The sequence below is a fragment of the Zophobas morio genome, unplaced genomic scaffold (assembly GCF_036711695.1).
Source record: "Zophobas morio isolate AGI-343-1 ecotype UQ-CSIRO unplaced genomic scaffold, CSIRO_AGI_Zmor_V1 ptg000031l, whole genome shotgun sequence".
In the NCBI taxonomy this organism is placed as follows: domain Eukaryota; kingdom Metazoa; phylum Arthropoda; class Insecta; order Coleoptera; family Tenebrionidae; genus Zophobas; species Zophobas morio.
The window spans coordinates 10,158,328-10,175,010 of record NW_026972136.1 but is presented as its reverse complement, the minus strand read 5'-3'; the positions used below and the strand labels follow the sequence as shown (position 1 = coordinate 10,175,010).

Here is a 16,683-nt window from a genome sequence, read left to right as displayed (position 1 = left end):
CGACTACTCGACTTTTCCGTTTCTCGATTTCTCAATGTTTTGATTTTTCAATTTCCCGATGTTTGCACTTTTGAATTTTTCGATATTTCGATTTTTTAATTTTTGAGTTTGTTAATTCTTCAATTTTCCTCATTTTTCAATTTTCGCGATTTTTGAAACTTGAGATTTTTCGATTTCTAGACTTTCACATTTTTTCTTTAGTTTATGTTTTCTTTTATTTGTATTTATTTTATTTTATTTTATTTTATTTTGTTATGTATTAGTGCCTTGTGTTTCCACTGTAGACGTATATATCTGTTGGAAAAATATATATATTATTATTATTATTATTTCCCAAAATCAGTCTTATCTTAGCAAATACTAGCCCCACCCGCCCTTTATTTTCATAGAGGATATGTGATATGCCAAAATCAGTCGTATATTAGGAACTATTAGCCCCGCCCACCCACCCACTATTTTCTTAAGGCTATATCATTTGCCAAAATCAGTCTTATCTTAGCAAGTACTAGTCCAACCCGCCCTTTATTTTCATAGAGGATATGTGATTTGCCAAAATCAGTCGTATCTTAGGAAGTATTAGCCCCGCCCACCCACCCACTATTTTCTTAGGGCTATATCATGTGCCAAAATCAGTCATATCTTAGACTAGCCCCGCCCACACGTCTATTATTTTCTTAAAGAGTATGTCATTTGCCAAGAACAGTCTTATCTTAGCAAGTACTAGCCCCGCCCACCCGCCCTCTATTTTCTTAAAGAGTATATCACTTGCCAAAATCAGTCGTATCTTAGCAAGTATTAGCCCCACCCGCCCTTTATTTTCAGAGAGGATATGTGATTTGCCAAAATCAGTCGTATCTTAGGAAGTATTAGCCCCGCCCACCCACCCACTATTTTCTTAGGGCTATATCATTTGCCAAAATCAGTCATATCTTAGGAAGTACTAGCCCCGCCCACACGTCGACTATTTTCTTAGACGGTATGTCATTTGCCAAAATCAGTCTCATCTTAGGAAATACGAGCCCCACCCCCCACCCTTTATTTTCTTAGACGGTATATCATTTGCCAAAATCAGTCTTATCTTAGCAAGTACTAGCCCCACCCGCCCTTTGTTTTCTTAGAGAGATGTTATTTTCCAATTCAGTCAGTATTTTTCAAATATTTTTCGTGGTTAGAATACAACCTGAGACCTAAAGAAATTTATAGCGACCTCACTAGAACCACATCCGAGAATTCTCATATAAATGTTAAAAAATGTATATCAAATAATGCATTATTTATTTTCCGAACAACAATTACATCAATTTAATATCCGCGCTCCTCTTCCCCTATTCACCTCGCCCTCCACAGACATTTCATATAACCTTCCTCGCCCATCCCCCGGCGAAAATTCTTCATCGATCAAAATATTACACAAAACCTCATCACCAAACCACACATTATTTCCAGGTGTCTCAGCATCCAGTGGACCCCCAGCCCCACTCCGATGCTCCCCAGCGGCCTCTATTGGAAGTCCTACCGCTGCAACAGCCACGGCGGCTACGTCTGCAAGAAGCCCAGCCACCAGCTCTCCGGCATCGGCGTCAACTTCAACAAGACCGTGAACGGCAGCGACGGCACGCTCACCACGCCCCGTTACCCCGAGAACTACTACAACCACCTGGACTTCTCCGTGCGCATCCTCGGTCCGGACCGCACCCGTCTGGTGGTCAAGTTCCAGAAGATCGACATCGAGGCCCAGCTGGAGTGCCTCTACGACTACGTAGAGCTGAGCAGCGGGCCGCAGGGCGGCGACGCCGTCAAGTTCTGCGGGGTGCACGACACGGACATGCACCGGTTCAACTTCGTCGCCGAGGGCAACGAGATCGAGCTGAGGTTTCATTCGGACTACTCGATTTCCGGCAGCGGGTTCTCGTTGGGTTGGCACGCGGTGGACGTGTCGTCGTGCAACCAGAAGACGCTCACGGCGAAGGAGGGGGTGTTGAAGAGCCCCAATTATCCGGATTTCATATTGGGGCGACTGGATTGCGCGCTGACGGTGCTGGCGCCCGTGGGGAAGAGAGTGTGGTTGGAGTTTGAGGATTACGATGTGGAGAAGACGTTCCTGCAGGGTAACTATTGCACAATTTTGGGATTTTTCTTTGTTAATTTTTGGAATTGAAAAAGAATTGTTGGTCAACAGGATCGTGAATTTAAAACGTTTTAGTTTTTGAAGAATATTTTAATAACAAATTCTGATTGCATTTCATTCAGATCTATATGACGGGTGATTAAAAAGTTTTCAGCTTAGGGTACGTTATGGAAATATTTTTCATTTCTTTGATTAAACTTTCGCGTCAAAATTCAAACAAAGGACCGAAAATTGCGACGAACGATTTCATGGTGGCAAAAAGTTCATCTTAAATTCCAACATTAAATCAGTTGATTTGTGACTTTCCATTTTGATTTTAACGTCTTTGATTTTTCGACCATGACATTTGTAAGGCTTACCGGTTTAATCAAAGAAATACAAAATAGTAGTTCCACAGCCTTCTCTAATCTTAAGAATTATGGATCACAAGTTACCAAATCAAATATACAGAGTTATGATAAAGTAATGCACAAAATTCATAAAAAGCCCATACTTTTTTCACGGAAATTTAACAGCAGATCCATATTTAGATCATCTTAGAACCGTAGTGCTTTAATTGCTACGTTTCCTGATAATCGCAAGATTTGGTTCCAATAGGAAGGGGCACCACCACATTATGGCGTGAAGGTAAGGGTTTTTTTTTGGATAATCAATTTGATGGAAGGTGGATTGGAAGGAGTGGACCAATAGAATGTCCACCTAGGTCTCCAGATTTGACACCCCTTGATTCTTTTTATGGGGGCATTTAAAAAGTCGTGTTTACATGAATAGAAATGACTCGTATAAGTCCCCAGAATATTGAAAATTCCGTCAATCAGGTCTATCATCGTCTGGGTTTGTGTCAGATAGTGAATGCAATCAAAAATTATACCTTCCTCTAAAAAAAATCATTGATAACTTTTACAAATTTGACGTAAAATTTTTTCACATATTTCAAAAGATGGAGAGTAAAATAAAAAGCTTGACATGTTTTTGCATTTTTTTCAAAAGCAAATGCTGCGCTTTTTATGAATTTTGTGCATTATTTTATCACAACCCTGTATATACTGAAAAAATGGCAGATACACAAGGATTGTCGTTATTTTTCCGTTATTATATTATATGAGTCAAAGTCAAGTATCTACTTACTTAATCTTTAAAGTGTATAGCAAACAATCCGCAGTAAATACATGCAGTACAATCGCCAAACACATGATCACATGAAGAAGTCTATCACCAGTTTGCATCAGTTAATTTACTAATTAAGAATCCAGATTAATGTTACTGTTTGCTACTGTAATGAAAATTTCTCACCTGTCCTTTTCAAAAATGTATACCGTCATCGTAAAATTAAAAGTTTACAGTTTGTCTTACATATTGTAATTTTGGTGAGGCACTAACTGATTCTCTGATTACAGAATTTTGACCAATTTAAGATCTGCCTTTTATATTAAAGCCTATAAAATCTTTCATTAAAAAAAGAGAAATCGAAGTAGGCGGGGCTAAGTTTAGTGTTTATCTTATAGGCAATAAAACATAAAAAAAATGGAGAAATGACAGATGGGTGGGGATAGTTTTAAATTTTGATGATCTTAAGTTCCACCCCGTTTTTCTCCAAGTGAAGGAAATCAGACATTGAAACAAACAAAAATAGCGAATGGGCGGAGCTAAGTAATTTTAAAATCCGCCTTTCATCGAACAGGAAATCAAGTGAATCCTTGAAATGGAAAAACAGCTGGCGGGTGGTGCTAACTTAAACTTTTGTAAAATTTCTGCTGTTTGCCAGTATAAAATCCACTCTTCATTTTAAAGCAAATGAATTTGGTTTTTAAAAAGGGAGGGGTGGGTGGGCGGGGTTAATTTTATGTATTTTTTTTATCCTTGTATTTGCCAAAATAAAGTGAAGGGAAATGATATAAGCCCTTGAAATAGAGAAGGGGCGGGTGGCTGGAGCTAACTATTTTTTTAAATATAGATTCCACTATTTGCCAATAGAAAAGCCATTATTTCTCTCGGAGTAGATAAATTTGGTGTTTAAATAAGAGAAGTGGTGAGTGGGCGGGGCTAATATACTCTGTAATCAAAAACTGAAAGCACATCACTAATGTACCACGACAGTAATAAACAACACGATCAAAGACAGTCATGGATTTATGATAATTTTGAACTCATTCTTTAAAATTGACAATAATAAAGGCGAAAATTCTACCAAAGAAAAATTTTCAAAAAGAAAATGGCTGATTTTGATCATTGCTCTCGGTATATGAAACATTGAATTTTAAAACATCGTTTTTTTAACATGTATTGTAATATTTTTTTGGGATGATACCAGAAACACTAAAGCAATGTGAGTTAAAAGGTCTTACCAAAAATTTAAATTGAGGACAGGTTCTTAAATAAATTTGCAAAATTTGATTCTGTTTACTTTTTATGAATAACAATACCGGGTGTTCCGAAAATGACGGAAAGCTAGATGGTACGTTGTTATGAAGGCTCTAAAGAACTTAAAAAATGGTTAGAAAATCCCTGCAGCAAACTTTTGAAAATATAAAATTTCTGAAAAAAAGTTTGAAGAATTAACTTGGTAATTCTGATATGTTTTAATGAACTAATTAGTCATTAATAATTTAATAATAATTTGCTAAAATAAGTTCCACAACGACATCCTTTTTAAACAGGTCTAAAGAATAACAACATATTACCAAGAACAAACAACATAATACCTTATGTATAATAGTTAAAATTAGCCCCACCCGCCCGTCCATGCTTTTTGATAACTGATTTGTTTGGTTCAAAAAAATATGTGGATCATGTTACTGTCATGCTAATAAAATTAGCCCCGCCCACCCGCCCCTCTTTATTTTGACGAATTTTAAATTAGCTATAAAAATTTGTCGTAAAGAACATTACAAATTTTGTCCCTTTTTTTGTTTATCTCATCTATTTTACGTATGTTTAATAATACTCAAACTTTTAAAAATCGTATTATAATTAATAATTTTAGTTACAAATGGTGGAGGTGCCGGGATGAAAATAAATTTTGAAAATATTAATTGCCGGTTAAATAAAAAAATATATAACTTAGAAGGAAACATACTTTTCTTTAAATAATATAATCAAATCAAATACACATTTCAACCAACAAAAATTACGCTTGTCTAAACAGATTTGACGATGTTTATTGTTTCGCAATGACAAGTGATTTTGACCGTTATAAGATACAAATGGATCCGTGATACTAAAAAAAATTCTTAAAAAACAATCCACTTTTGGGTCATTTAAGCAACTGTAAATTTGTATATAAAAATCGTTGGGCGCCGAGTTAAAAATATTGGAGATAATGTGACAAGACCAAAAGTCTATCAAAGACAAATCTTTAAAAATTCCATGGCTGTCTTTGATTCTGTTTGTTCTTCTTCTACTATACGAATAAAGTATACACAGATTCGTAGTCCGAAAAAAAATACGGAAAATGATCCATTTTCTGAAAATGGTAAAAGCGCCGTGACAATAAGGATGAAAGTATATTTCTTTCAAACTATTTTTTACATAAAAACGGATTTTTTGTAGTTATTTGAAAAAAAATGTAGCGAAAATAAGCTGAGATTCCTAATTTCGAGGAAATTTTGGCCGAGGATTAACCTTTTTGAACGATTCGACTAAACTACTCAAAAGACTAATGTATGAATTTAAGACAAAGCAATTATTAAAATTAGCTTATAGGCCATCCACGAAAATAGTGACATTAAAATTTTGACTTTTTGAAACACCTCTAAGTAGATAAGCCTGCGTAGGAAAGGCGTGCGGGGCAAACATGACAAAGAACCACTACCTAAGTACATTTACATCTAAAAGTTGACAAGAGCAACGAAGGAGTCAAAGTCGTAAAACAACTATTTTCGTGGATGGCCTATACATGTAAGGCCTACAAAGTAGAAACAAAATTATTATCGAATCTTCAATAATTTTTTTCTTTCCACCTACACAAAATAACCTTAAAAGTTCTCGACAAAATATATTGTCTTTATTGTTAGACAATCTCAAATTAACCGAAGCCCAAGAGAGTTCTTTGTCAAACATTTAGTTTTTAAGTACACTATTTTTAAATTTTAGAGATCTCACACAACACACATGGGAAGAACTTGTACGACAATAACCAAACAGGTAAAAATTTTACACTGCTGTAATAACTTCTTTTTCATTTTTTTTTTCTAAAAAAGTTTACCCGAATAATGCACCTTTAAGATTTTCATTACATTTAATGAACTCAGTGCACAAAATTTATAAATTTTCTTATATTACTTTTTCTAAATAATGTTGCTGTATCCATGAAACAATTAAACTTTCTAAGAAAACTTGCAGAAAAATATCGTATCATCCAAAAAGCAACCATAATTTTCATCGCTCGTTCCACGTGTCAGTTTCATGTTGTCCCTTAACAAACTTAACTTTGTAAGTCTGCATAATTTGTAAAGGATTAAAAAAATAGTTGCACAATATTTTACACAAAGTCAACAGCATGCACATAAAGTTCAATTATTTAAGCTCATTTAGGAATAGTTTTGGAACTAAAGCCAAGTAAAAATTTTCTCTCTCCGAATTTTAACCCAAATACCTAATTTTCAGACTCCAGCATCAAACTAACCGACACGGCCGTCCTCGAGCTGCGCCTCGGCAAAGAAACCGCCCCTTTCAGACCCTTCGAGACGGAAAATCTCCTCACCGAAGGCAGTTTCCTTTCAACCGAAGAGCGTCTGAAGATCAGTTTCCGAACCGGCGACCAGCCCTCCGGTAAAGGATTCCGCGCTATCTACAAAATCATCACAACAGCGAGCGAAGAGAAATTCATCAACCTAAAGCACAACTCGTCCGGGGCACTTCTTCACCTCAATTACCCCGACACTCCTCCACTTAACGTTAATTTTCTACAGCATTTTATCGCACCTCTGGGATGCGTCATTTCTTTGGAGCTCTTCCACGTCAAGCTCAGCGATACCGAGTGTCTCGACGGAAACGGCGTGATAGAAGTTTACGACAATTATTACGACACTAACGGTACTACCTGGAGGATGTGTTATGACGCCAGCAGCGAGGAGGCGGTGCTTCCGGTGACCCCGATATCGATCACTTCGTTTCTTAACACGCTGCATCTGAGGCAGAGAAGTGGGGCCGTGGGGATTTCGCTGAATGGGAGTCTGAGGGTTCAGGAGGATGTGCTGTTTAAGGCGAAGCTGTTGAGACACAAGGACGGAGAAGTGGAGGCTTGCGAGCCGAATCCGTGTCAGAACGGAGGGAAGTGCATGACGAAAGAAAATCGCAGCTTTTGCCAGTGTATTGGACATTTCACAGGTAAAGTTTTGTCTAAAATCACGTAAAAACGTTCTGCTGCCGAATTGTACCTCGTTCGATCTAAATCCCAGGGACACACCAATTTTCTTCATTTGTTTAATTATAACAATTTTCACGTTAACATTCCCACCATTTCCACGTCTTTCCGTATTCCCGCCCCCCGCCTCCACGCCACTATTGTTCCCTTCCACAATCAATATTTTCATTAAACCCGAGCGTCTAAAATACTCCCTAAGACCTAAAAGACTAATTATTATATTTCCTCTCCCGTTTCCATTTAATCCCTAATCTTCAATTAAGTCTATCTAACCGATCAAATCTCCTCTTTTAGGCCTTCTGTGCGCCCTCACCAAATGCGAACTCCAACCCTGCGTCTTCGGAACGTGCGAGCTCACCAACTCCAGCTACAAGTGCCACTGCAAGACCGGATACATTGGCCCCACGTGCGAACAGAAGAGGAAACCCTGCGAGGGCAACCCCTGCGAGAGTCGTGGAGTCTGCATCGAACGCGGCGACGGCTTCCAGTGCCGCTGTCACGCCTGGTGGGAGGGCCCCAGGTGCGAGAAAAAGATGCAGCACATACCCTACAAGCCGCTGAGTGAGAGGATGTTCCACGAGCCCTTCTGGCTGGGGCTGATGACGGTGTTCGTGGTGATGGCAGTCATAGGGCTGGTGTGGTGCGCGAAGAGGCACTTCCCCGAGAAGATCGAGAAGCTGCTGAACGAGGACAACGACAGGAACAGGAGCACGAGTACGAAAAGATTTGTTTATTCACTAACAATAATAATGATGATAACAGTGATAAAACGGAAAGGGTTTCAGTGAAGCGCTATAGAAGAGTTGTGTCAATATGTTAAAAAAAAATGTTATAAGAACTCATCAGGGTGCCTCGGGCAAAAATTTTTGTGGATGTTATGTTCCTCTTCGTTGTTTCGTAATGCTTCTTCTTTTAATATTTTCTTTCATCACTCTGGTTTCTGGGAACTTTCGATGTACCTTAGCTATTGAAAGGTTGTTGTACAGTTCCATGATTTCTTTGTTTGTTTTTTCTGCACATTTTGTCCCCATTTTTCCTCCAGCGTTTCTGCTATGTTTCTTTACCCGATTGTTAATTTCTCTGCTCTCTTCATTTTGTTATTTATGTTTACTGTTAGATGGACGAAATTTTATGTGGCGTCAAATGTCTGTTTTCCCTTCTGTGAGAATGATTTTTCACATGTTTCATCATCAATTTTGTAGAATTTTTGTACTTATATATCAATTGGTTCTCATTAGTTTGTGCTTCTAATACCGCGTCATCAGAACTGATTGAGTTGGCAATACTTTTTATATAAAAATGTGAACTTTTCTTACAGTTATGTTAGTATAACAGAAATAATTCTGCATGACATGCAATAAATTTAGGTTGTGTTTTTATATCTTGAAAATTTAAAAATATCAACAATCTGTCAATCTTGAATACCAGAAATTATAGAAAGTGTCACAAAACTCCAGGATTGCCAACAGACTCCGTCATTTCTGATCATGTGGTACCAGATGACCGAAAAAGAACGCTGTCTAGCCGGCTGTGGAATTAATTTTAAAAAGATATATGTCGGAAAAATTTGCAGTGCCACATGTTTGTTTTTGAGGTTATGTATCAATTACCCGCGAAATTTTTCTACGCATTTTGTTATAGAGTAAGACCCTTACCCGTTTTATTGTTTCGCTCCATTCTGGTAATAATTTTGGGTAATAAAAATGTTTTGTTCTGAATCAAGCAGTTTTTATTATACGTACAATACAAATGTCAAAGTGACAGATAATTTCGTTGTACTGCCACCAGAGTTTTTTAAAAAGTTAATTCCATGGCTGATTAGAAGACATTTTTTTTCGATCATGTGGAACCTGCTTCTGCAACGTTTACAAAATAAAAGTTGAAATCTACGATGTTAAATTAAGTGATACTTAACTTATACGGGCCCGAAAATGCCAAAGAACCCGCCAAATTTTAGCTAGAAATCTTATTTTTGTCGAATTTTATGAGTTCTGAAGTATATTTAGACTTGTTTTAATGATTCTGATCGTCATGATACACTTGGAGACCATTGGATATATTTTCCACAATCGAGTGTTAACAGATTCAAGAAATTCTTTAAAAAATTTCAGAAATGTTACTTTTAAAAATGTTTCCACTATTTTCTAGCATTTTGGCATCCAACGGGCCTGAAAATACCAAGGAAACCATCAAATTTTATAAGTTTTTAAAAATATTTCCACTTGTTTTGACTATTCTGATCGTCATAACTTACGATGTGCATAATTGACTTAAATATTTTGCAAAAAGGAGACAATTGGGTATATTTTCTACATTCTGGCGTTTGTACATGCCAGAAATTCGTCAAAAAAACTTTGGAAATGTTGGTTTTCAAGATCTTTCTTGTATTTTCTAGTGTTTCCGGTACCCCGCTGGCCCGAAAATATCTAGGAAACCATCAAATTTTCGCTAGAATTCTTATTTTTGTAATTTGATGAGTTTTTAAGTATATTTCGAGTTGTTTTGAGGATCCTGATCGTTACGACGCACTTAGGATGTGTATAATTACACTTATTTTGCGAAAAGGAGACGTTTGGGTATATTTTCCACATTTTGGCATTCGTAGATTCAAAGAATTTGTTAAAAAAAATCAGCAATTTTGCCCTTCAAGATTTTCTTTGTAATTTCTAGCTTTTCCGGCACCCAACTGGCCCGAAAATACCAAGAAAACCATCAAATTTTAGTTAGAAATCTTACTTTTGTCGAATTTTTTGAGGTTCTTCCAGTATTCTCTAGCGTTTTGGCACCCAATGGGCCCGAAAATACCAAGGAAAACTTCAAATTTTATAAGTTTTTAAATATATTTCGACTTGTTTTGACGATTCTGATCGTAATGACGCACTTAGGATGTGTATAATTACACTTGTTTTGCGAAAAGGAGACGTTTGAGTACATTTTCCATATTCTGACGTTTGTAAATTCCAAAAATTCGTTAAAAAAGTTCAGAAATGTTAGTTTTCAAACTTTTTCTTATGCTTTCTAGTGCTTCCGGCACCTTACAGACCCGAAAATACTGTGAAAACCGTCAAATTTTAGCGAAAAATCTTATTTTTGTTGTATTTTATGAGTTCTGAAGTATATTTCCACTTGTTTAACCATTCCGATCGTCTTTTGCAATTGCGATATGCTGAATAAACTTATTTTGCGAAAAGGAGACGATTGGGTATATTTTCCACATTCTGACCTTTGTAGATTCAAGAAATTCGCTAAAAAAACTTGAGAAACATTACCTTTCAAGCTTTATTATGCTGTTTTAAAAAATTGCAAATCTAGATACTGTGACTTTAAATTATAACACATTTTAATTGTGTGATATAATTGACTTAATTCGGGATTGTTTTTCAAAAAGTTCAGTAAAAACAGAAACTCATCAAAGGCATAATTTAGAGGCAATAACGTTTACCTTTTTATCAGTTATGTGTATACCAATCGCTTCAAGTGCATTTTGTTGACTACGAAATCCAGAATCTACCATTTTAAAACTTATGCTATCTTTCCAATATACCACTGTCTTGGCGACAAAAACTCGCTAAAACACAAGATAAGAAAATTACAATAGTCAAAAAATAAATAATAATGACAGTTTCGTGCGTATAGCGTTTCACTGAAACCACCTACATACATTTCTTTTAACACCCATGCAGGACCAATCACAGACTGCCCTTTAGTACTGATGTGTCTCGCATGTTTCAGTATCATCACTGCGAAGTTCGTCCGTTCGTGAACAGCTCGCCGTGGCGTCAGGGGCGGCTTCGGTGACGGTGACCCCCAGCCCAGGTCCGACGGCGCCCCGTTCTCTATTCGGCCGCCTCGGTATCCGCAAGCCATCCATCCTCAGCCTGACCAGTCCACACGCCAGCGGCTACGTGCCGGCCACCGCCCGAACGTTTAGTTTGGACGATTTGCTAAAACCTCCCCCGAGACGTAAGGCCTGGTGCCTGAGCTGTTAATGTCGACACACCTTACTACTCTATATACTTACTTGTTCACTTACTCTCTCTTCTTTACTCTCTCTGTCTCTGTTGTCGTAGACCAGAATGCCCCTTTATTATCCTCACTACCTTGTTGCGTGTGGCTGGTAGGTTGCACACTACCTTTAACTTGTATACCCGTCGCACCGACGACAGCTATTGTACATACACCACAAAAGCTATTGTACATATGCTAAAAGCATAGTGAAAAGCGTCAAAACAGTGCGAAGATATCGCTGGTTTTATCAGCTGCTAGACCGGCATTGTGGGGCTGACTGGAGTGCTCTATTCTGGATAACAACGACGTTGAAACAGAAAAAGCGGCCAAGATTTTCATTAGTAGTTCTACACAGTTCTACAGCATTGTGTTTCACACTTAGCTTCCTTTAGTTTAAGAATGTCTAAATTTTCACTCCCACGGAAAATTTACTTGAAAATCGCATTTCAAATATTTGAACCAATCGGATTGGGAAATTTTTCAGATATCGACTAGTGAAATTATGCTTTCATGGAAATCATAATCATGCATGCACTTTTTAACATTTTAATTGTTATTAAATTAATTACAATGAAAGAGATAATTATTATATAATTGAGCACACCTTGTATTCACTTTCCCTACCTTCCTAACCAGAATTTCACAGCACTCTAGTCAAACCTTCACCGCAAAGTTAAAATTTATCCACCGCTAGATCAGACCAGCAACATTTTCGCCTTATCCTCTAAAACGGTTACCCCCGTAACCTCCATACAATAGTATGTGGCTTGTGTGACGTCCCCACTCTCAACCACACCTCAATAACAATCTCCGCGTACCTTCCAGGCACACCTTCTCCAAAAAAGAAACGCAACAACTCCACCCCCACTAAGAAAAACGCCGCCGAGAAGAAGCAGATCCTCCAACAACTCATCTCCCCCAACAACAAGCAGCTCTCCCGCAAAGTGAGCCTCGGCGAGCTAATGCAGATGAGCGAGCGCAAACTGAAAGAAAACGAGCAGAAAACCGATGGCACGGACGCCGAAGCCACGAAGGAGACGAAATTCGGCGGAGACAGCCTCCAGACCGCCCTCAGCGACCCCAAGCTCGAGAAGAAAGTGACTTTCGCCCGATTGCTGAACAAAGTATCCGCGGAGATGAGCTCGGGCTCGGAGATGGAGTTGGGTATCATGCAAAGCGGCCGGCTCGGGTGCGTGTTCGCGGGGGCGGCGGCGCGGCCCTCGAGCACGCCGCCGTCCCCGAACGTGGATGCGCGCTCGCCTAATAGTACCTCAAGCAACCAAGGTAGCGACTCGTTCACGAGCTCAGACCTCGCGATTCCCAGCGCGCTGAGCTCGAGCGTGTCCGACTTGCTGAGGTCGGGCCAGGTGAGAGCGGGGCAGGGTAATCGCTTCGCGGGGAGGCAGAAGCCAGCTAGTGCCGATTCTATCCTGGCGATGTTCCGGAACTTCTCGACGAGCTCGGCGGGGGTGAATTTGCCGCCGTCGCTGAAAGTGTCGCCGTCGACGACGCCTACGGCGTCGTCTCCGCAGGATGATATTGCGGGCGACGACGAGTCGTCCACGTCGCCGGTGTCGTTCTCGAGCGGGGCACCGGAGAGCCCCATCATGCACCACCAGAGCACCATCGAGGTGCCGGTTCTGGATCCACTGAGCGCACACAAGTCGTCGAGTTGCGGCAGTAATCTGCTGCATCCGCCCACGATACTCTTAGAGATACCGAGCACAATCAATAAGTGCCTTTCGCCCATTAGGGAGATGCCTACGCCGTTACCCTCGCCGATGCCGTCGCCGGCGCTCACGCCCATCATGCGACGGACCACTCTTTCTTCCGTGGAGGATGCGGAGATGAGCGACGACAGGATCTCGGTGGAGCTGCCGAATATTTCGATTAGCGACGGGGACGACGACGACGACGTGCCGTGCACGCAGGACATCGCGATCGATCCCCAAGCGGAGGATGGGTTCATCCTGGAGGAGGCGGCGGCCATGCAGCAGAACAGTGCCGGGATGCGAGCGAAGGTAACAATCATCGTTATTATTTCAACACAACTAATTTTGTGTTCCAGGCTCGCCCACCACCTCTCGGCCAAACCTCCGCCTCATCGTCCTGCTCGTCGCAAGCTCACCCCCTCGTCATCCCCATGCTGACAATCCAAACCCCTTCGCCTACTCATTCCAAACCCCCGTCCATCCTCTTCTCAGGTACACCCGGCTTTCCAGGTTCTCCCCCTCCCCAAAAATCGCACCTGCAGGAGCCCTCTTTCCAGTTTCCCCCGCCGAAACTAACCCGCAAACTCTACAAGGACCTCGACAAGCCCAACTCGTTGGACCTCCCGTGCGCACCCCCCATGATAACCATCACTTGTAACATGAGCGAAGCCGAATCAGACGCCGAATCCATATCACCCGCGAACAAAGCTGCGGCTCATCTTGGAGGGGCGACGGGAGGGATGACCTACTTGAGTCCTTTTCCCATGGGGGCCCGAGGAGACCACAACGCATCAGAATCCAACTTGAGTTCATCTGGATATAGTTCGATGGCCAGTCCAGGACCGTCGAGATGTGGGTCGAGTAATCCGTTGTGTCCTTCGGAAATGGAGGATCAAGGGCCTCCCGGATCAGGCACGTCACACAGGAGACCTTCGCCGGTTTTGAAGGCCAACACAAGCGGGAACGAGAAAGGAGAGATTAAAAACCAGCAGGATCAAAGAAGGGGGAGGTCTGATTCGGAAACGCTATCCGACGATCCTCTTCTAGAATCGAATGACGAAGGAATCGGGACGGATCACATAGATGAAAAAATCGAAGAGGGTGACCTAAAGAGTGCGAAAGAACTAGAAGTGTTCATGGTCAGTGAAGGTGAAAACAAGACTCTTTTAGAGATACCTATGGTTCCTGTGAAAGCGAAGAGTTTGGAGGATACGATGGAGCGGCTTTTGCCGCCACCATGTGGAATGAAAACCCTCCAGCTCCCTTCCATCGTGGTTCAGTGCGACCCTTCCGGCTGCGAAAAACTCTTGAGCCCGATGAGTTCGCGCAGTGAAAGCCCTTTGAGTGACCGCAGCGGCATCGGGAGGTTCTCCCCTCAGTTCTACGGAAGACACAAAGACTTGCTCCCTTTCACAGACTCTGATGGCCTCTACGACTTCCCTAGTACGGATAAAGTAAATGTGATGACGAGCACCCAACACAAGAAAACCAGCAGGAAACGAGAGAAGAAGCTGCTGAGGAACTGCAAAACCCCGAGTCCCACAAAACCGACCAATCCACTTTCGCCGCACAACCACCTAGATGTTCCGTGTAAAGACAATTATTTCAAGGTGCCCCCGCCGAGGAAGCTTAGTCCTAAGCGCAGGGTAACGCGTTCGCAAGTAGTTAGTTCGAGTTCTAGTTCGGATAGTTTAAATTCGTGTCGAGAGGTTAAGATGTCGAGTTCGAGTCCTAGTCCTGACACTATTAGGTGGTCTTCGCCTATCGATTGGTTGGATGACAAGTGCCAACAAAAAATGCATGAAGGGGAATACGATGTACGTATTGGGGTGGGTGAAGGGAGAGACTGATTGTTGTGTGTTACAGGATGTTAATACTGCGATGTTGCCAAAGCCGGCTGAGGTGGCGAAACATCAAAAGATTAGTCGCTTGAGAGCGATCAGTCATCAGATTAGGTGAGTAAAGTTTAGTGTTAGGTTCAAATCCCGACCGCCTAGGAATGTAGTTTCGTTGATAGTTTAGTGAAATAGAAAGAAGAATAGAGCAAAAGAGACGGTTTCGAAAATTGTAATCATAAGTTTTTTCACTTACTAACTTCCAGATTTCTGCGAAGGTTGGAACTGAGCCTGAAACGAAGAGAGCGCACCATCAGTCCGTCGGATAGCTTGGACAGTGGCGGCGACGACGAGTCTCCACGGGCGACATCCCCTCTCCTCCAGCAATCGAAAGGCCCCAAGATAGAAATCCGAAAAAGCAGTAGCATAGGAAAATTACCCAGCAGCGGTCAAAAATGCAAAACAAAACGAGCGAGGTACAAACGTGGTGAACTGTTACTTCCCCAACAAGAAGAGAAATCCTGGAAACGGATCGTGATAACAGGAAACGGTCATTCCGATTAAAATAAGTGTTTTCAATAATCGTACTTTAAAATAATTTTTATTAAAACACAATGTACTGATAGGTAAATAACGAAGAAACAAAAAACGAATAAATTAATAATATATTCTAAAACATCGAACAATCATAAATGTAATTTTTAACTTATGAACGCAATATTTTAAAAGTGGAGAAATCTCGAAGCTTGTTGAAATGTAAAGCATTTATCGAATTTATAATGGGTATATATTCATTTAATGCTCAAAACGCGTTGTTGTTAAATGTTGCACATTGTTTCGTTCTTGTTTGTTTGTTCCATCGAACGTTGGTCGAACAACCGAAGCAAACTTGGATTAGTTACGTCGACACCGTTGCTTCGATTTTTCGACGAACGCGTAAAATGTTATACTGTAATAAATGTAAATATGTCGTCCATGACATTCAAAATGGTTCCCCGAGGGATTCACCCAAAATTCAAGCTGACCTGGTTCAAGAGGAACACATAGAAGGGCTTGTACATGAGACTGATTTTCTACTATTTAAATTTTAGCCATTCTTTGTTCGTTCATGATGTATTTGTATTTGCACTGTTCATGTCCAGTCCCCGTTTGTACTCCCACATGTTATTGTCATACGGGTATCGTTATTCGTTGATACCACTGTGATAGACCTCTACTACTACACTGTAACTTCTACAGCAATATTATGAAGGGAGCAAGAGTCTTTTCGGCACAAACGAGCAATTATAATATGTAGAATTGCGCACTCTTTACTAAACAACTACTTTTCTTTGTGACTTATTCGTAAAACTTAAGAAGTCTTTCATTAGGCCATGCATTTAAAAATATATATTTTCTATGTTGTTTATTTGCTGTACTCATCGAAATTTTAATAAAGTGCTTGTTTTTCTTATCAGAGTGATTTATCTCACCCCCCCCCCCCACTCCTGTTTACTCTCTCAAATCATAGCTTTCTTTTCACTCCAAAAAATTACCTCAATTAATAATTTAGAATATAATAATAACACTGGTGGTTAGCCCATGGTGCCCTGAATTTGAGATTTAAATTTCGAGATAAGAATAAAAACAAAACAA

The 16,683-nt window shown here is 40.4% G+C and overlaps 1 protein-coding gene across 2 annotated transcripts in view; it reads left to right on the top strand.

The window, feature by feature from the left end:
- The window catches only part of LOC135139429 (uncharacterized), a 229,932-nt gene extending 213,449 nt beyond the window's left edge, over positions 1-16,483 (top strand). Inside the window, exons 11-19 of one of the 2 annotated variants that reach the window (XM_064069656.1) lie at positions 1,447-2,108; positions 6,221-6,271; positions 6,734-7,456; positions 7,788-8,207; positions 11,226-11,456; positions 12,327-13,522; positions 13,570-15,030; positions 15,080-15,168; positions 15,315-16,483. In XM_064069656.1, the coding sequence (XP_063925726.1) occupies positions 1,447-2,108; positions 6,221-6,271; positions 6,734-7,456; positions 7,788-8,207; positions 11,226-11,456; positions 12,327-13,522; positions 13,570-15,030; positions 15,080-15,168; positions 15,315-15,612 (5,131 nt within the window). In that variant the 3' untranslated portion in view covers positions 15,613-16,483. The remainder of the gene's footprint in view (positions 1-1,446; positions 2,109-6,220; positions 6,272-6,733; positions 7,457-7,787; positions 8,208-11,225; positions 11,457-12,326; positions 13,523-13,569; positions 15,031-15,079; positions 15,169-15,314) is intronic. The other variant, XM_064069657.1, reaches the window with a different exon arrangement.
- The last annotated feature ends 200 nt before the right edge of the window (positions 16,484-16,683 follow it).